General features: G+C 33.6%; 1 protein-coding gene across 1 annotated transcript in view; it reads left to right on the top strand.

Annotated features, from left to right (window-relative positions):
* HFM1 (helicase for meiosis 1) overlaps positions 1-21,315 on the top strand; it is a 38,179-nt gene that overhangs the window by 15,623 nt on the left and 1,241 nt on the right. Inside the window, exons 15-35 of the mRNA XM_074597472.1 lie at positions 577-722; positions 2,237-2,331; positions 3,133-3,266; positions 4,167-4,214; positions 6,933-7,013; positions 7,603-7,694; positions 8,506-8,612; positions 8,703-8,750; positions 8,968-9,065; positions 9,152-9,283; positions 12,164-12,249; positions 13,188-13,271; positions 14,327-14,484; positions 15,190-15,293; positions 16,792-16,947; positions 17,376-17,471; positions 17,848-17,966; positions 18,818-18,900; positions 19,080-19,189; positions 20,686-20,784; positions 21,250-21,310. Coding sequence (XP_074453573.1) covers positions 577-722; positions 2,237-2,331; positions 3,133-3,266; positions 4,167-4,214; positions 6,933-7,013; positions 7,603-7,694; positions 8,506-8,612; positions 8,703-8,750; positions 8,968-9,065; positions 9,152-9,283; positions 12,164-12,249; positions 13,188-13,271; positions 14,327-14,484; positions 15,190-15,293; positions 16,792-16,947; positions 17,376-17,471; positions 17,848-17,966; positions 18,818-18,900; positions 19,080-19,189; positions 20,686-20,784; positions 21,250-21,310 — 2,137 coding nt within the window. The remainder of the gene's footprint in view (positions 1-576; positions 723-2,236; positions 2,332-3,132; positions 3,267-4,166; positions 4,215-6,932; positions 7,014-7,602; positions 7,695-8,505; positions 8,613-8,702; positions 8,751-8,967; positions 9,066-9,151; positions 9,284-12,163; positions 12,250-13,187; positions 13,272-14,326; positions 14,485-15,189; positions 15,294-16,791; positions 16,948-17,375; positions 17,472-17,847; positions 17,967-18,817; positions 18,901-19,079; positions 19,190-20,685; positions 20,785-21,249; positions 21,311-21,315) is intronic.

The raw sequence follows: 21,315 nt of genomic DNA on the forward strand, positions 1-21,315 counted from the left end.
AGAAAACATGAGTGTGAGATAATTTGCCACAAACTTGACTGGTGTTTTCCATGCGAGAGTGTGTATTGGTAAAGTATTGTGATAGTATTGGTGGGGATTCTGGTTTGGTACCATGGATATAAACAATGCTAACGACTGATGACTTAAAAAAAAATAGATCGTAAAGATATTGATCACCACAAAGCAAGATGAAGTCATAGCTGTATTCAAACATCTATCCATGAAGAAATATGAATAATGTTTCTTCTGTGTGTGTGTGTTACGTTGAAGACGGATTGGATTATGGATTATCTCCAAATGCTAAGGAATGTTTAAATAAAAATAACTGGGATGTAATTTCTTAAATAATACTTGATAATAAATGAATGCTGATGACCAGATACAGAGAAATTGTTATGCAAATACATGTCTGTAATCTACGTCTAATTCTTTGAGATGCAGAATGCTTACTGACTTCACTAGAAAATAAGAGCTCCTAGGAATCAAGAGTTAGTCACTTATTTGCTGCTTGTTTCATGTCTGCCAGACATTTCAATGGTGTTCATCTTGTAATCAATATATTTTAATCTGATGTAGTTACTACTAGCACGTTAGCTATGGGAGTCAATCTACCTGCACATCTAGTGGTTATAAAATCCACAATGCACTATGTTGGAGGAGTGTTCCAAGAGTACAGCGAAACTGATATTCTGCAAATGATTGGGAGAGCAGGAAGGCCTCAAGTAAGTTAATGCTGTATTATAATGATTTTATCTATAGGCAGATCAGTGGAAACTATTCTTGGCAAAGAAACTACAATGCCAACAATTTTACTGCAGCATTTGGTTTTGCAAGGGTTGTTATGAATAGTTAAATTACTCCTGGGTAACTTCTTAATTGAGAAAGAAATCTGTTTGGTTTTGTATTGCCCTCTAAAAAGTACTGCTTCACCTTGCTGTCAGAAAAGATCTAAAGATTACATTTGGGTTACGTATTGAATAGGGATTAGAGAAAAAGCAGGAAGCTGACACACAACTTATAAATTGCATGATAAAAATTCTGGAATATTGAGTAGTATAGACAGCAATGTGCTTTTGTTCTCCTAACATCAGAACAAGAAAACATCTAATTAAGTTAGAAGTGGAGTAGAGGGGGAGGGTCAGAAACATTGCCTTCAAAAAGCTATAATTCATTTTGCTTCCACAAGAGGTTGCTGATGCCAAGTATGCTGTATTTTAGAAAGGTTTTAGACATTGCTTTGGTTGTAAAAAGGAAGTGTGGGGTGTTTAAAAATGGTTATTTTAATTATACCTCTTTAAAGTCTCAGAATCATTTATGTTAAATCATAGAATCATAGAATCATAGAATCATAGGGTTGGAAGGGACCTCTGGAGATCATCTAGTCCAACCCCCCTGCCAGAGCAGGGTCTTACACTTTTAAGTCTTTTAATTTTTAGAAGTACAGATAAAGCCTAATACAGGAGGTAGCTTACCCCACATCTGTCTGCAGAGGCTGCTTATATTAGCCACTGTGGTATGTTGTGTACATGACAGTATTTTTATCTGGACCTAAGATCTAAACTTGTTTTGTAATTCAGTAAGATTTTTAAAGTTGTGACTCAGAATCCTAAGCCACAAGACCTGAAATATTTACCAACATCTATCTTTCAGTATTACGTACTCTAATCTGATCTAAATAATGCAAAAGTCAGGAAGCTTCTCATACAAAACCTAACAAATTATTAGTCTAACAGTATTTTTCCATTAAAAACCAAAACAATCTAAGTGAGGTGTCTTGAGAGTAGATGATAAAGATTATAAAAAAATTACTATAAAAGACTTGACTGTTCATTTAAGACTTTCTAATGTTTGGGGATTACTAATGAGAATTCGTGTCAATAAGTTATTTCTGTGGTTGTGGTTAGGAGTCCTTCCCTCAACTGTGGATCTTGTAGGGATGTCAATAACTGTTCATGTCTGTGGCGTTTGTGACATGTCTCTTACACGTACATTAGCACGTACAGGCCGGTGTGCTGTCCTGCCTGCCAGCAATGGCTGGAATCCCAAGTCCTGCTTGCTACCCAAATGAGTTAGAACTTGCCTTTAAGTTAGAGAGGCCTTCGCATTCAACAGCCATTTCAACATGGATTTTAAGAAAAAAGTTTTAGTCATTTCAGCAGATATGTGATGCATATTCAACTGTATTTTTTTTGCTAAAAGCTAGAGACCAGTTTTTGTTTGTGGTTTTATTTTTCAGTTTGACACTACAGCTACAGCAGTTATTATGACTCGTTGGAGTACAAGGGAGAAGTATATACAGATGTTAAACGGTGCTGATATAATAGAGAGCAGGTAACAATTATTTTTAATAAGACTATATAGATGGTAGCAATGTTTCATGGTTTCCACAGAATGCATTTTTTCAGGTGGATTTTGGGGTGTTACATTGGTCTGTTTAGAAGAAATTTAAGAACGTTTTAAGGACAATCAAATCAAGCTGTTGATTCAGAAGTTAACAGCCTCTGTTTTGTCAGATAAAAGCATCTTTAGAACATATTAAACTTAACAAAAAAAAAAAATAGTTGTAGATTCCTGCTGGAAAACTGAAGAAACTGAAACAGTACATGTTGCAAAGACAAAAAACAAGAAATGAACCCAGGTCGTGTAGAGACATGGTATTTCGTTGATAGAGTCTGGAAAATACCAGACTACAGAATTCACTTGATATGAACAGGTTATCAAGAGAAATATATAGGAAAGTTAAGATGCTGCAGTGTAAACCAGGAAATTTTGCTCATGTAATTTTGTTAGGGTTTAATTTTTCAAATATCAACACTGTGCTGTTGCTTTGTTTTCTAAATAATTGTGAAACTTCACAGCTGAGAGAGTTTTTTTATTTTTGCTTACATTAAGCCATAATAAACAAAGTACATTGTCAATTATTTACATGGTCTTTACTCTTTTCTATTAATTTCACTGATTAAAGTGAACAGTTGATAATTAAAAAAAAACCAAACAAACCAGAAAATTGTTGTGGTTTGGGGGGAGTGGTTTGTTTTGTTTCCCCCCCAAAAAAATAGTTTTAGCTCTTTTTGTACTACTAATTGGTAAATGTACTTACCTTTTCCTTTTTTTTTTTTTTTTCTTTGCTAGCTTACACAGGCATCTTGTTGAGCACTTAAATGCAGAAATAGTGCTACATACTGTCACAGATGTCACTGTAGCTTTGGAATGGATACGATCAACATTCTTGTACATCAGAGCCTTAAAAAATCCAACTCATTATGGTTTGTTGGGGTTTTTTTAATTGATCTAAATTATGATACTAGGATGTCTTAGATCCATATTATTTGTTTCTTTCTTTTTCTTAAGGACTTATTTCATAAGGGGTTGAAAACAAGATATGTATTATGGCCTGTAACATTTTTAGGAACAACAGTTTCAGTTGCTTTAATATAAGTAATAGGAGTTTCAGCATGGTATGACACTTTAAAGCTATGAAGAAGGCATGTATAGCTTCATAATGGTCTATTTCTTTTGATCTTAATACACTGGATCATGTATTAATGCAGTATCAAGCCATAATGTACTTTTCAGCACTGAATATGTAATCTGCTGCTAAGAAAAAAAAATTGCCTAATATTTCAAAGGTTTTTTTAAACCAAAATTTCAATAATCTTAATGCTGGTGTCTTCAATTTGTCTTGTCCGGAACAGCCTCTTGGTCTCCAGCCCTGACCATATTGTTTTTTCCTGGCCACTTGCTCTACACCTGATTTGGAAGTCATTGGGCGCTTTCTAGAGAGAATTTTTATTTAAGGACTTATAGATGGGACTGGAACATAGCACATCTAGTACTTGAATGGATGTTACAAACTAGGTGGCTTCCTGTATTCTAAAATAGGAAAACTTTACATGTGAAGTTGCTCACTGGCACTTCTGCAACTTTTAGGACTCTGATATTTTACATATCTGCAGCTTTTACTTTTGCACATCTGTTCTAATAGACACGTATTAAACTATGTAGGGCTTTTCACTTGTTTCCAGTATAATAAATATTTACAAATTTTTCACTTTGGGGCATTTGTCTGGCTCCCAAAAATCAGCAAACCAGTTTTGATGGGTAGTGATAGAGAGGAGGAAGTATATCATTGTATTAGGTTAAAAGCCTTATGTCTTTTCATGAAGGTTTTTCACCTGGATTGGATAAAATTGGAATTGAAGCAAAACTGCAAGGTAATTAGCTTTTAAGCTCTTTTCAGTAAAATGTTATGTCTTAGAGCAGGTTCAGCCATGTTTATTATACATGTCCATTAATTTCAATAGATCCATTCACAGAACAAATGTAATTTACTGTGTTATGCTGTTGATTTTATTTAATTATTAATACTTTTGAAACACTTATTAGTACATTTTGACTGGTAGAAAAGCTTTTATTGTATAGAGGAAAAAAATTAAATGCCTTTACCTACCTCATCTCCACATATGTACTCAGAAATATGGAGCAGAGCACTTTAATTTTGATTGCTTGTCATTCTTCATATTTTTCTTTTGATTGATCTCATTTGCTTTCATTAATTTCAGTTACTATATGTTCAAAAAAGCCCTTTTCAGAAATTGTCATCTTCCCTTCATCATAAATTTAGCCTTGAAAACAAAGGATGTAAAATGTAAAGATCTTCACCTTGTTCAGAAACAGTTTTAAGATTGCATAATTATAGCATGTTAGGCAGCAATAATAAAGAGCAGGTGAAGACAGAGAACGCATTTTTTTATGATGGATATTTTTGCACTGGTCATTCAAAAATGCATAAATAATGCAAAAAAGGAATTTTAGAGAACTCCAGAGTGTGGTGGATCTTGTCCAGTGGTGGACTCAATGAATTGGAAGATAGGAGCAAATTTTAAATTCCATATTTTTGTACAGGTAAGTCACAGTACTTACATTGTGTAGGTTTGCTATTCAGAAATCTGGACTGGTATGATCTAAGAAGTCCACTCTCTGACCATGACATTTTGCTTTGAAGGTGTATGTTCTAGTGTACTATTTGCTTGATAACCTGAAGTTTGGCCCTTGTGCATTGAATTACTCATTTTGCTTAGGTGTGTCAAGGGAAGACTGTCAGTCTTTCAAAGATTTCTGTGCATTAAGCATTCCATACAAAATCAGCCATATCTTAGATGTATGGATTCAGTAGGTCGTCTTAAGAATTATTTCACTATCTTAATTCCAAATTTAGTTTTAAAATTTTCATATGAATAGCAAATACATAATAGCAAAGGACTAAGGGAATGCAGATGCATAATTAAGAAATTGCACTTGCTCTTCAAGTGAGCAGTTACAGGAGAATGAGGCACCCAACTTTACAGATACCAAAAAAGAAAAAATAAGCAGCACTGTGTTTTCCCTGTAATACTGTAAAAATTACTGTAAGACTACTTTTAAGAGGCTTTTTTTGCCAGTTCCATTAGAAAACATAAAGCTGACTGAGTATTTTCGGAATCAGTGCCTCTCACCTTTAAATATGGAAATAGCATACAAATTATTTATTGATTTAAATCTAAGTTTTCTAGTAGATTCAAAAGAAATATATTAATAAAAGACTACTTGCTAAGATTGTAAATGGAATTCTGCAAATCTACAAATGCAGTTTTCTCTCTTCAGTGAAAGTCCTCATGTCCGTCATAATTCTGTATATTTGTGTACTAGACCACTTGGAACTTAAATATCTGGAGGGGGCCTAGTACATGAAAACATAGACTGATATATGCCCTGAAATTTGTAGAGCCAATACTTGGACTCCACTTACACATTTATTAAATTTTACACAATGCGTAGAAAAATTTGAGTGTTGTTGGGCTTGGTGGAACTATGCTGAGGCTGTTTATTGTAGGAGGGTTTCAAGGACACATCTCCAGGAATATACTTAGTATATACATCCAAATATGAGAGACGCTGACTATGACTTGCAGAGAGGAGAAAAAAAGGAGCTGTTTTCTACCTTTTCCTGTCTTTTAGATCAGGACACTTCTGTTTTTGGAATGTAGGTTGAAAGGAATGGAGGGAATGAAGCATGTAACTACCTAAATAAGCTTTTATGGGAGAAGGCATGGTTTGAAATCACCTCTACAGATAGTGCTAGGGTAGAAGGCTTCATTTACAAATGCTTTTTAGGTGTGGATTATGTTTCCTTGAAGTGCTCTCATCTTAAAAACGACCTTTTCTTAAAGTTCTTACAGAAACCAGCTCCTTTTCCCTGCATGCATGAAATATTTTGTATAATGTAATGTAGTAATGTATACAGCTGTTGATATTTTCATACATTTCATGTGCAATGTGAATGATTTCTGGTTGATGGGAACTATCACTTTGGGTGCTTTCCCAACTTATTTTTGTATTCTGAACGTTGTATTTATATAATATTTGTCTTTTAATTACCTTGGTTTTGAAGGAGAGAAAAACAAAACACTTTGGTAATTCTCATGCAGATATCCAACTAAATAGGTTTAGTGAATTGAATACAAATGCACCAGATACAGTGTGGAAAGTTCTGATGAAGTATTCATAAATACCTGTGGATGTTTGACATTTCAACCATTTAAGTGTTAACACCGTAGCAGAAATCTTTTGTATAAATACTGTGGTCTGTCATTCAGAATTGAATATGGCAGCCTACATTCTATGCATCTAGTTTCTTTTACTTTGCTGTTCTTCCTTTACTGAAAAAGACTTGGGTTGTGCTGTATCAAATATCTTTGAGTGAGCTTTCCCCAGGCAGAAGTTAGCCACCAGCGTTAGTAGAAGCAGGATCATATTCTGAAACCTTTAATTGAGTTCAGTGGAATTGCTTTGGTATACATTCATTGCAATTTGATGAGGATGTTTCTGGTTTGTACATAGGTTAAGTTTTTCTGCATGTACTAAAAATACATATATTTTCAAATTGTCGACAGAACTGTGTTTGAAGAACTTAAACGATTTATCATCTTTTGATTTGATCAGGATGGATGAAGCAAAAAATTTCAAACCAACAGGTAACGCTGTTTTAAAATGAACTAATTTTCAGAAATGATGTTGAGATAGGAGTGAACTACAAAAGGTGACAACTATTTTTGTGACCCATTAATAGGAGTATACAAATGTAGTAGAGAGTAGAAAGCAAGAGATTGTTTGCCTAGAGTATATGAGCAAATTTCTTTAATAAATCATGGAAGTTCATTCTCTTAATGTTGATCCATGAATAGATCCCTTTTGTTGCTGGTAATTTTGTTGCAGAGTAGGAGAAAATTATAAAATGTTATCACAGGATAATTGGATGTGACACAGTGCAATGTAGGACAGGTTTTGTCGATACCTGCTCTTCTCTACAGTCCTCTGCTAGAGGTGGCTGGCTTCTCAGCAACCACAGTTCACAGTCTGGTATATTAGTGTAAATTCACCTCCATTGGACAAAACTGCAAGCGTCATGTTTCTTTCTGCAGCTCTATGATGGGGTCAGTAATATCCATCAGACAGCTGGGTGGTAAATTTTTGTAGAAAATTAATTCAATTTTGTGACTTAAAAAAACCACACTAAAAAATACTTGGCATATTTATTTTTTAAAGTATATTCTTCTTTTACAGAGACTGGAAGATTAATGGCATGGTATTATATTGCATTTGATACAGTGAAACAATTTTTCACAATTAAGGGAACAGAGACTATAAACGAATTGGTAATTATGTTCAATTGATTTTAAACAGAATAAAATATAAGAAGTGGAAGGTTTTATTTCTTTTAAAGAGCTCAGGCTTTGTTTATATAAAGTATAAATTTTAGAGAATACATCTAAATAAATCCATATGGAGTATTTTTGAGGCTTTGTACTCAGATCTTTCGATTTCCAACTCTCCCCCATCATTAACCTTACTAATGAAGATACAAAGTTGCTGAAGCTGTTCTTTTTATGTATTAAACATTGTTTTGTTTTGTGGTTTAGTAGTTATTATTATTGCAAAAAACAGCTGAATGCAGAGCAGATTTTACTTTTAAAGGAATGTTATTGTCTTTCCGTTTTAAGTCATTTTCTTCTGTCAGGTAACAGGTGGTTATTGCTTCTGTTAAGTCTCAAAAAACATTTTGTTTTCAAGCAAATACTATAGTAGAACAGATTGGCCATGAAAAATTGGAATGCCTGTTCTCTTATGGCTATCTTTGTTACCAAAGTATGAGGAAAGTAAAGTGAAATACATAACAGATATGTATTGCCTTGTATGTCATAAAGCATTAGCAGTGTGGTTGATTTTTGGATAATTTCAAGTGAAGTAGTGATGTAAAAACTGAAAGAAAAATCTTCTGCTTTTGTTATATAATAACCTTTTTAGGAAGATGAAAGTTGGTCAGTATTAGAAAGAACTGATTGACCATCTTTTCATGGTCATAGTGTTGATACAATAAAATTTTTTTAGAAGTGTTTTTTTAAAAAAAAAAAGTTGGAAGAAGTGGTAGAAAAAATAGCAAAAACAATACAAGTTAAATTGTTACAGATTACAGTGATCTCCAACTGTGCAGAATTTCTGGATGTGAAGTTAAGAACAAATGAAAAGAAAATACTGAACACTTTGAATAAAGACAAGGACAAAATAACTATCAGGTATAAAGAATAAATACACTGGAAAAGGACAGTATCTTTTTGGCAATAAATAAAATGAATAGCAGAAAATATATATTTTTTCATGTATAGGTTTCCAATGGAGGGGAAGATAAAAACAAGAGAAATGAAAATAAACTGGTAAATATTACGTTGTATTGTTACTTCTTATTGAAAAGCTGTCATTTTGTCTGTTGAAGTCCCTGCTTAAATTTTTATCATTTTATAGAGGACCAGATCTTGCATTTCATTGTTTCTATTCTGAATTTTCTTTTGTTTTCCAGTAGAAACTTTTATGTTGTTATACTTTGCTTACAACATGGCTTTGTCATATATACCATAAAATATTTTTTTCCAGTCTTATTCAGGCTCAGCTAGGATGCATTCCTATTCAAGACTTTACTTTGACACAAGATACTGGCAGAATATTTAGAAATGGCTTAAGAGTTACTAGATGTATGGTAAAATTTAATCCTTTTTTGGTACATACAATAATAAGCTAGATTTTATTTGATTAATACAACTCAGTCTTATTTTTACAGGGTTGTCTGACTTTCTGGCATCATGTAAGAACAACTTTTCTGCTTTATTAAACTCTTTGATTCTAGCAAAGTGTTTCAGGTGCAAACTTTGGGAAAATTCACTCCATGTGTCTAAACAATTGGAAAAAATCGGTAGGTACTAGTCAGAAATTATAAAGGTGTAATCTGATACAGAATCAAAACTCATAATTAACCTGCTAATTTCTGGAGTGTCTGCTTGCATAATTAAATGGGTCTCCTAATTACTCATTTGCCACAATCGAGTACCACAGTTGTCAGAGTAGTCTGTCATGATAAAAGTATTCCATTTAGTAATTTTCTTCAGGCTTTCAAAATATTTCAGAGCTGTTCTTTTTTCTTAGTGTTGATCTGGCTATCTTGCGCATATTCCACGTGTGTGTGATTGCGTATCTCTGACTAGGCTATGCCTTCCTTTCCAGACAGCTCTCACTGTGGGTTCTGTTACTCATATGAATGAAAGCCCTTTAATTTGCATTGATGTGGATAGGAATCATGAAATAGAAATAAATTTACTGTGCACGAGGATCTCATACACAGTAAGATCACAAGTTTCTAATAATCTGCATCCTATCACTGTGTCCTGGTACTGGATGAACTGGCTGGAAGTACAGACTTGTCATAATTACTTGAAAAGGAGTTCAGAAATTTTGGAGTCCTCTGTATTACAAAAATGTAGTTACACTTGTTTGAGGTAATAGTATAGCTTTCTGCTTTGATGTCTGGTCTTACCATACCTTCACACTTTCAGAATTCACAGTAGCATTCTCTTTATTTCTTCTTTAAAGATAAATCTACACTGTACAGAACAGTCTAGTATAGACGTCTGCAAATTAGAGAATAGCTGAGCCAGAAGATCCCTGTGGTGTAGTACATTACAGCCTTGCCAGCTCAGGTGCAGAAGCTGTATTGCTTCCTTCATGTGGAATCAGAGCAAGGGACAGGGCTGGTTAGCATGTGCGCAGCACAGTACGCTCTGGTAGGAATCAATTTCCAGTACTTCTGGTTCTGTGCCGATGTGCACGCAGTCATCTGAGGAGTCTGCCTCCTGTTCAGCGTTTTTAGGGATTAGGATAAGTGGAATAAACATGGCACTTGCAGCGTAGACAAATCCTCTCCTGTATACTATATTCAATAGAATAAAGTCAGTTTTAGTTTTTTAATAATAGAAGTGCTATATATACACGTCTTGTCCTGTTTTCCTTTTTTTTTTAATTTTTTCCTATGCTGTCATTGCTCTTGCAGCATACGTTACAAAGAATTGCTAACTTTCAAAGTTCCATTTGTTCCGCTCACAAGCTTCTTTTGAATCATCTGCTGACAGTTCACTTTCTTTTCCCGAATCAAATATTGAATTGATGCCTGTATTATGAAGTCTGATTCTTGACCTCTGTCGTGCTATGGCAGCTAAGCCTATTCTGTGTCTTTGTGAAGTGAATTGTTTGAGCTCACACAAATTTACTGATACCGTGTATCATATTCAGAAATCCCTAATTTTTAAACTCTTATCTCAATGTTATTTTTTGAATCTTAAAAACGCCTTAGTAATCAGTATTTCCTTTATAAGAGTGACTGTTCTTTAACTGACATTTGGCCTTACTGAGACTGAAGATTTAGTTGAATTCTTAGTGCGTTTCTACAACTATCTCAATTTCTTACTATTGTCCAGTAATGATGCTTCCTCTTGTTGCTGTATGAGATGCTTGATTTCTGTTTGCCTGTTCTGACAGACAGATAATGATCAGTTGCCATCCAGGATTTTATCACCTTTACTACTTGTTCAGTTTGATTTCCACCTCCATTTTTTTTGCTTGCTCAGAAATAAAGACAAAGAGAAAAAGTCTTTTTTATATCTTGTATTTTTTCACTGGTGGAAACCTGTCTGCCACTTTAGGAATTACGACAAAAGAACTAATCTTCAGCTTCACTTATAAAGAAACAAGGCAACCGTTCTGACTGAAGTAGCCACAGAAATAATAAGTAAGAGTCTTCAGGCTGTTCTCAGAGCTGCTGCAAAGGAGAGGGGAGATGGTAGATGCTTTCCCCCAAGTCAGACCCAGAAGGTGTTCAAATATATGTAAAAGGAGGAAAGGTCTTCTGTTTCTCTAACTCATTAAATTCTTGAGTTGAAATGAGTCTTTGCTTATAATATTGCTATAACATCTTCCAAGAAGCAACCTAAGAGAGAGTGGTTGAGAGGTTTCACAATTAATTTTCAGATTTTTTTCTGATTCTATGGAATTACATCTGAAGAATCCACATACTCATTCTAAATATTTGGTACTATCTTTTACCTAAAATTATTGCAGTTATTGTAGTAGGCTGTAGCCCCAAGTAAGGAAAACGCCTTTTCATGTGCTGTGGTGACACTAAATCTCACTGGAAGTTTGAAAGAACGGGGAATCATGAAGAAGAACAAGATTGTATGTGGAATTCTCTGCCAGTGTGCTTTTCTGGCACATAAAGCCATAGGAAAATGTTTTCCTAAATATGCAAAGATTGTGGTGCAAAATATTTATTATAATTTTATTTGAATGAATTTCATTTCATTACTAGCTCGCTGAAAAACATTGAGGTCCTTATGACTTTAATATAGGTAAATAATTCCTTGGATAGGGAAGAAAATTCTGAGGCAAAGAATGCTGTGTGACATGCTTTTTCAGAACACATTTCCTGACTCTTGTAGAAAGTGATTTAAAATCTGTTTTACTCTTAAAAATGTAACTAAAAATTGTCAGTATTGAAATACTGAATATTTTAATGTTTGATTTGTATTGCATTTTTTTTTCTCTTTACTAATGGATAAGTGAAATTAAATAATACTAAAATATTTATCAACTGGAAAGAAATCTAGTGATTGCTGGGCAAAAAGCTGGGACAAACATACTACGAAATGATTTCTGCTTTTGTTTTACCTGCTATACTGCAGTTTTTTGAGAATAATTTGAGATTAGTGATTGTCATTTAACAGCATAAAATTTAAATTTTTCACAGGTGTATCACTGTCAAATGCTATGGTAAATGCTGGGCTGACGTCATTTAAAAAAATAGAGGACACAAATGCAAGGGAACTTGAATTGGTAATGTATTATTTTGTATGCAGGTAAATATGATATGGGAAATATTGAGTATTAATACTGTTAACAGCAAAAGTTGTATGGTTAATATGTATCTGCTATGTGATTGTCAGCAACATTGAGTGTTTTAAGTCGTTTATTCATTTGTACTATTTAATTTTTTTAAAAAAGTGGCTACTGCCGTTTTTCCCTTAAAATGTGTATGATGTTTTGTTCCAGCAAATTTCATGTGGATGATTTAAGTGATTGGGCTGATTTTGGAAAGCAGTTGCTTAAATACGTAGGATTTCATCATTAACGTGGCTTGAAACAAAGGACAATGTGCATTTCCCTTTTAGAAGTGTTAGAAAAAAATATAAAAGGGAATGTCTATTTACAGTTTCTCTTAATGTATGTTAATGATGAGAATCCTGATTTTCCATTACAGCTAGTTTTAGTTAAAGGTAGTTATAGAATAAAATTCTAGGACAAGTTCTTTGGCTCTTGGCTTCTTTTCTTGAGGAAACTGTTTTTCCAGTATTCTGGAAGATAGAACGGATTTCTAAAGGAAATCTTACTGGGTTTTTTCTGGTTTGGCTTCAGGAATTTAATTTCTCTCTTCTGTCCCCTTTCGCAGTTTTCCTGTTATTTCATTTGTTTTGACTAAATCTTGGGCAGCATAAAAGAATTATCTCATATAAAACCTGAGCAGTCAGGTTTTGAGGTCATCGGCTAATTCATTGGCTGTTACCTGAACTGAAGGGGTAGCAACATGAAAAAGTATTGGAATTTTCTTTTGGTTATGTTGCTGTTCTGGGCATCGCTGACCGCAGAGAACCAGGAGTAATAAGGGCTTTTGTTGATAGCGTAATTACTGTGGTGACTTTGATTCCTTGAGTTTACGTTTCTGTTGGCATCTCTGATCAACTGAATATATCAGCAGTTAAATTGAATCTTTGCAGATTTTAAACAGGCATCCTCCTTTTGGAAACCAGATAAAAGAATCTGTTTTGCATCTTCCAAAGTATGAACTTGATATTGAACAGGTAAATGCTTTTCTATTCATTTTAGGGTTTTATGCTGACATTATTAAATGAAAGAGCAAATACTGACTTAAAGAAATCTTGATCTTTCGCTGATAGATTACACAATATTGTGGCCTCCTTCCACCTTAGCATGTATAATCAAACTCTTAAACATCAAAGGAGAGCCTTGTAATAGACATTCCCTATAATACATTGCTGCAACACCCTCATTAATAGCATTTTATGTTACAGATGCAAACCGGTGTATTCCACTTTCTAGTCTGAGAGGTCTCTTCTATATTGAATATAAACAAACGCTAAAGACAGAAAAACATCCATATAAAACTTAGGGAAGAAGCATTAATTCATGTTTGTTTTCTATGTCAGACTTAGGAATGTAGAGAAACAGTAAATTATTACATTAACCTAGCTTGTGCCCTTTCAAAGGAAGGGTGCAATTCCACGTGCAGTCAAGAGCTTTGAGGTTCTGATACGCATTTGGTCTTTAAACAGATCACATAGCCACTCTACCTTTCTGAAATGCAAAATTTGGAAAAAAAAAAAAAAAAAAAGCCGTAAAGTGTGTTGTGAAGTTGGTACAAGTGAAGATACCTTTGAAGTTAAAAAAATCAATAAATGTGTGAAATGGTATTGTTACAACAATCAGCTATATTTTAGTTTTTCATTTGACATAATACCAGATGAGTATCTCTGAAATTATTCTCAGAAGAAAGATTTAACAATCATAAATATCTTATAGAGGGATGTTGGGATGGCAAAATATACGTAGTTTTCTTGTTGTATCTTTCTCTTTGCATTGAACAGAGGAAGATTTTTCAGAGACTTAATGTAGACTGTCTTTTATTCTCAATACTTAATTATTAGGATATTCAGATATAAGCAAGATAGTGCTGTATAATAGTGTCTCAGAACAACAAATAAAAATTGTACCACAAATTTAAATTGCTTGAATTGAACTTTCGTGCTTGTATCAACAGTTAAAAAAATCTAGAAGGACATATATTTTACTTTGTGGATTTTAACATTATGTCGTCTTCTATATCATTTTTTCCTAGCTTCCAAAATACAGTGATACATTGGCTGAAATCTTAATAACCATCAAATTAACAAACTATGAGCAGCTACAGACAAAGAGAACAGCGACAGACTTTCACTATGTTACATTGGTCATAGGAGATGCTGACAACCAAGTGATATTTAATCAGAAAATTATGTATGTATGATCAGGTTTTTCTGCCTCGCATCTTTTAAGGGTGTTGGCTTTTACTCCTTTCTGTGACTTGCAGTTTTTGCAATATTTTCTACTGATGCCAAATGATACAAAATTATTCTTTATCCTACAGCGTTTTCAAGTCACTGTTGTCATTTTAAATGATGCACAAGATTCAAAAACCCCAAAAACATGCCAGTGTGCTTGTCACTACAGAGTGTATGTGTAAATATCTGTGCAACGCTGATGTCATGTTATGGAAGTCATAATTTCCACGTAAAACAAGTAAAATACCTATTAAAAAGATACATTCTCAAGTTGCTACTTACTCTTATTAGCTATATTTCTTTAATTCTATCATATCGTCTAAATTGTTTTTCACTCAGAGATGTAATTAAATTCTCCAGTTGACAGGATATGCTTGGAGCAAATGAGAAAAGAGACACAAAATATTTTCCAACTGTGTGACCTTTATGTGAGTTCTGGCCAAAGTCTGGCGCTTTAGCAGCACTGAAACAGATCTGCAGGATCCTGGCTTTCTTATGGCTATAAATCATATATTATTCAAAGGCTATTCTTAGGCCACTTACCAAGAAAAATCCAAGAACTAAAACCAAATAAACGCTCTTTCACTTTGTTACAGGTGCTACGGTATACAGTCTTGTCTTCATTGTACATGTGTAACAAAACTTTACTGATACATTGCAGGGATTCTGCGCTGCTGAAAACTGGAAATTGGATGAAGAAAATTGAAGTGAAGAGAGCTCTTAAATCAGAAGACATTAGTATAAATTTAATTAGTTCTGATTATGGTAGGTTGATTGGTATGCTTTTAATATAAAAAAAAAACCTGCATAAAAATTTTGCATAAATTTTTAAAATACTTTATACCAAGCCAAAAATATAATAAAATGAACTGATCTGGATACAAAATTCTATTACGTATTTTTTACTGGGTGAGTCTTAATGACATATCTGTTTGTCTCATTTACTAGAACATTAATGACCTGGGAAACATCAAAACTGTTACTAGGAGATAGTATTTTGCTCTGTTGATACAGATTAGGATTGTCTTTTGCCCTTTGCCTTCAAGTTGAATTAACTTTCAGTATGGATAACGTACCAGCTTGATAGGTTATTTATCCTGGGAAGAGCTGACTTTGTGAATGGTAGGTTTTGCATTATGAGAAAAAAAGTATTAGATAGGGATTCATTTCCACTTCAGTAGCAAGAAATTCCTACAGTGGAAAATCTTGGGCCTTGACATGTGTAGATTTAAACATTGGTCCCCTCAGTGTCAATTTCCATAGAATTGGAATTATAGCAGCAGATGAGGAGAGACAATGATGACCTTGAAACATAGAACTTTGAAATACAATTTAAAAATAGACTGGTTGTATTAAATTCTGACATCGTGCCCCATCTGTAAAGATTGCTGTGTGCTAGATTAACTGAAGTATATTTGGTGCTTCCATGATAAACGCTGAATATCAACACTATTCTAATAATCAAGCCTGGAATAATCTGTATTCCTATGGCTAAACCTGTGGCTTAGGGGGGGTTTCTAACTAAACAGAGATGAAGAAAAAATTGAGGTTTTATTACTGCTTGGCTATCTACACATTGTACTGAGTTTGGTAAAACTCAACACCACAGTTAATTTCTCTGAAATGGTCAACAGTGAAGTTAGACTAAAAGCAGGTTTTCGTAGTCTCTATTTGTTTTAAAGTCTGCTTCTGTTTCAGACTTGAAGGAAATCTCTCATTTTTTTAAAAGCTTGTCTGGTTTTCCAGCAATATTTGCCTAATGAAAGACAAAAATAGTCTTTTTACAAATGATGTCTCATAGTCGTGTATGAATCTTAGTTTAATTAGAAACAGAACCATTATTAGCATTCAACTTCAAAAGTACTATCAACGTACTCATTTTACTCCTTTGCCAGTACAGAACTGTTGACACGACTGTAACAGGCTATAGTACAATTTTAAAGTTAAAATTTTATTGGTAGTGCAAAGCCATGGATAAATGTAGTTTTAAAACAATACAGAAAAATTCTGTTAAAGGGACTAATGTTGTTTCTCATCTAGTAACCATGTCTTTAATACTGAAAATGTTTGGGTTTTTTAATCTCAGTCATAAACAATCCGTTCATATAATTGTATGCTTTCAATGGTATGTTGTCTTAAAAAATTTTCATGATCTTTTAATAGCGCTTATACTTTCTTAAACTCTTTACAAAACTGAAGGTAATCAGTAGTTTAAAAACAGTTTGAAGCAATTTTAAATATTTTTGTCTCTTTTTTTTCAAAGTTGGTCTTGATATACAGCAGACGTATGCTGCCTTTTACTTAGCACGGAAAACAGTGGGAAGTAAAGTGGTTACAAATCAAAAACTGAAAGCTGAGTCTTCAGTGGATACGTATCATGGCTGCCCACAAAGTCTGCCAGCAGCAAAAGTAGATGCAGGTAAACAGTCAGATCACAACATCTGGCTAATACCAAAGTCAGCAGAAAATTGAATTTTGCTTTCAGTAGAGACCTAGATCTTTATTTATCCATACTGTTTCTTTCTAATAATAAAAATACAACACTGCTGCTACCACTTATCAAGTACTACAGTGCAGTTCTTTGATGAATTTGAAAGTAAGAAAAATCATGGATGTTTGGTATCGAATATTACTGCTTGAATTTGAGAATGTGGTAGTGCCTCTGTTTTTCAGTAGTGTTGATTAATTTCTTTCCAATTACACTGTTTGAGCAGCCCAAAGCTTTGTTGAGGGCAACAAAATTCTAGTGACCCATGTTACTTCTAGCCCATCTTTTATTGCATGAAGTACTATCTAAAAAATACATATGAAATAAAAAATGAGCATTTCTGTATTATATTTATCTAGCAGGCAAATCTAAACAAGAGATTACCTACAAGAAATATGGAAACAGAGAATGCAGCCATCGCTGTAAAAATAAAGATATGTGTGGACATGACTGCTGTGAGTTTCATTAAATCTACTTTTTTGTTACTTTTAGACAGATATAATTTAGAATAGCTTCATTTATAGCAATAGCTAAGTTAACAGAAGCAATGTGAGTCAGGCCTGAGTTGTTGCTACAATGCAGTCATAAAAGCAATAATAAAAAGCTTTTTTGATGGCACTACAACGATTAATAATATTCTTCAGAACATCTAGCATATGATTTTTATATAAATATTGGTATGTTAAATCTTTTAATTAGTGTGTTAAATTTTTTAGGATTTTTTTAATAACATATACTAAGCATAGTGGCAAAGCTTTCCATTGATCTGGAAAGAATTAAGATTTATCCTTTCTAAACTTATCTGAAGGTTATTTTAATTCCTTTTCTCAGGTAAAACTGGAGTCCCTCCAAAGTCTGAGATGAATGGAGATTCAAAGTTTTCTTTGTACCTAGCTGATTTAAGGAGCAGGAACTCAATTTTGTCTGTACCCCCAGTAAAACGGTTAAAGGTTCAGTTGAATGCAGTCAGCCATTGAATAGATGTATTTTAATCTGTAATGTATTTGTATATATTGTTTACAGAGAGAATTTTAGAACTAAATACGAACATTCAAGTTTGTCTTTTCTGTGTGGAATGCAAAAAGCAAAGAAGTACAAAGGTACCAAAGGTCCAGGAATCTTTGAGAGATTCTGCTGCTCTTGGGAACATTTACAATGAGCCACTTCTGTGCATGTACTCTTTGTTTTTACTTTTATGGCATTTGATAGATTGTGGTGGGTGAGGTGCAGAGGCATCGTTGGAAGGTACTGTACTGTGACTTGGTTTCAGCAAAAAGTGATCTGTGTGAAAACAAATAGTGGTGTTTATCAGAGTAATGCTACTAAACGATCTTTTTGCATTGACAGGTAGATCCACTTGTTTATAAGACAACCCAACCACATTAGTTTTTAATATCGGAAAGATTTCATGACTTACAGTTTATTCCTTTGAATGTAGTACTAAACTGGTTCTTTCTGAAGCAAAAATGGCATTTGAGATATTGGATATTTTGTGTTTTATTTCCTCCTCATGGTTTTGTTTGTTTGCAATAGAGAATGATTTAGCCTATAGCTAATAGAGATGAGAGTTAGTGATAACCAGTCTGACTTTGCCAGGGTACTTGGATAACTCCGCTAGAAGCATGTAGTTCAAACCTTTTTAACTGAATACGTTAGATTAGCAGACATCAGAAAGATTTTGCATATGACCTTTAAAAATTATTCTAATGATACAGTATTAATGATGTCATTAAGATTGTTAAAAAACAATGAGTTTCAATATGTTTATATCTTATCAGTTACAATAATCTGCTTTCTTTAGATGCAGATGTTAAATCAAGCTCAAAATGTGGATCTCAAACAATTTGTTTTTACACCTAAATCTTTGTTGCCAGCATTGCCAAGGTACTGATTAATATAAGTAAAAGAAAAAAAAAATCTGTCTTATTTTAGATAGTACGTTAAGTTGTAAAAACTGAAAACTGTTTTCTGAATAAAGTGATTTTGTAACTTTCTGCAACCGTTTTACTGGCATGTCATTGCAGGGTTTTTTGTTTGTTTGTTTTTTGTTTTTTTTTTAATAGGTCTAGCAATAAACAGTTTTCTTCATCACCTTCAGTGGACCAGGAAGATAATGTCAACAGCTTAGGAGTATCTCAGAAACAGCTGCAATCCTGGAGTTGTGGAAAGAGTCGTGAGTTATTGCTAATGTTTGAAACTATGATTTTCACTGTTTTGATTTGAATATACTTGTAAACTTCAGCAACTTGCTGAAATCACTCCAGCAACCAGTATAGCAGTATAGAACACTGAATGTATAAGGCCCTTAATTGTCTGTCTTGCTGGTGTCAGTAAGAATTTCTAGTGTAGATCTAAGCATCATCTAAGTGTACCTTTCCATAAAACAGTAATGACTAAATCCAAATACATGAGGGTCCAAATCTGTAAATACTTCCTGAAAGGTATGACTGTAATGTATTTCCATTGAAGCCACTTGCAATACAAGAGGTATTTTACCCCTATATATACATTTTCTTGTTTTCCCTTTCTGCTGGAAGATGTTAGTGAAATATAAACTTTTGTTGGGTAGTTGAAAAAATGTGACCATTCCATAACTGAGTTCATAACTAGTAAAAATCTCTAGCTGGAAAAAAATTTCCTTTTTTTGTTTCTCTTCCACTGAAAGGCCACAAATGTTTTTACATTTGGTGTTAAATGACCAGTCTTTATTGTCAGTATATAACGAAGATGTTCTCCTCACTGCATGCCTTTTGTCATTGTATTTAGTGACAGTGGATTGATGTGAATCAGATCTTGATTAATTTCGCTAATAAATAGCAGCTGCAATGTTTAGATCATACTCAGACAAATAAGAAGCACTGTGCTGAAATGAATTGAAAGTTTTTTAGTTCATATTGCCTTAAGTGTTGGCAGCTATAGTGCATAATTTCATTTTTACTTAATATTTTGATGATGGGATTGTAATCCTATTCCATTAATGCTTCGTATTTTCCTGACATACTAATTTACCTGCTATAGTTGTTATCTAGTCTTAAAATGGAAGAGTGTTGCATAGCCATATCATCAGTTGCTGGGGGGTGGCAGTGAGTGTATTATATGATGGTGTTAAAAGAATAAAGTAATGGAAAGACAGATAGATATTCCAGTATAGCTATAGTCTATGCTCAAGAACATCTTGAAGCGAATCATACAGGATCAAGGGGATGTAGTAGCTATTGCTGACTAAAAACCATCTCTGCTGAACAGTAGCAGAAAAAGTAACCTTGGCCATATTGATTGGGCTGGCTCTATTTAAAAAAAATGCACCAGAAATAGTTGTAATGCTTTAAGGCATCAGTTCATATGATTTTTATAGGGTTAACTGCATCTGTAATATGGTATCTTTCCATTCTGTACCAAAAAAAAATGTAGGTAACTAAGAATATACTGTGAAATTTTAGTAACCTAAACCTATAACTTATTTAAAGTCTGCGTGTCTGTGCAATAGATTGAATAACTGGTTGTAAAACGTAGAACAGGTTTTGTTGTACTTGTCCATTACAAATGTATTATAGCTTTTGGAAACATTCAGTGTTTGTGAGTGAGAAGAGTCAAAATACAATGGCATTAAAAAAATTTGTTTAGGAATCTTTAATTCATAACTTGAGTGATACAGGCCTTGTTTTTCAGATGCTTTGGATGTGAACTTTGAACTGAGAGATGATATTTGGGATGACATTGATGATGAGAAATTAGTACTTGCTAGCAACTTTGCCAGTAGAGAATTAGGTAAGGTTATTTCAACAAAATTCTTTGTTTCCTACGTACGAATTATTTTACAGGCTATTGTTTGAGACTAATTTATTATAGGATATAATGAATAGCACTACCTGAAATTTTTTTGTTGATTGACTTTACTGCCAGGTTTATTACTCCACCTTGAATGTCACCTATATTGAGACAAATCTAATATGGAAGGGAGAGTTGAGAAAGTTGTAATTAAAGTTTTTTTGGATGGCCTGCAACTGTATATTTGTTAATTTGTCTTACTGCTTATCTCTGCTTATCTTTACAGTAGCCCAAAACCCACAGAAGAAATATTTCAAGTGTTAAGAGATTTGATTCATTTTCAAACTATCACTTATCATATTATGTAAAGTACTTACAAGGGGTTTTGGCTGGTTTGTGACTCAGTTTTTAAAACTTCCATTCTTTTCATTCTGGAACATGGAAATATCTGCCTTCAAATTCCAGATGAGTGTGAGCCACTTTGCCAGTATACAAGAAGCAAAGCCACAAATGACGTTTCAAAAGAGTAAG

This window comes from Larus michahellis, chromosome 8, assembly GCF_964199755.1.
Source record: "Larus michahellis chromosome 8, bLarMic1.1, whole genome shotgun sequence".
Taxonomy (NCBI): domain Eukaryota; kingdom Metazoa; phylum Chordata; class Aves; order Charadriiformes; family Laridae; genus Larus; species Larus michahellis.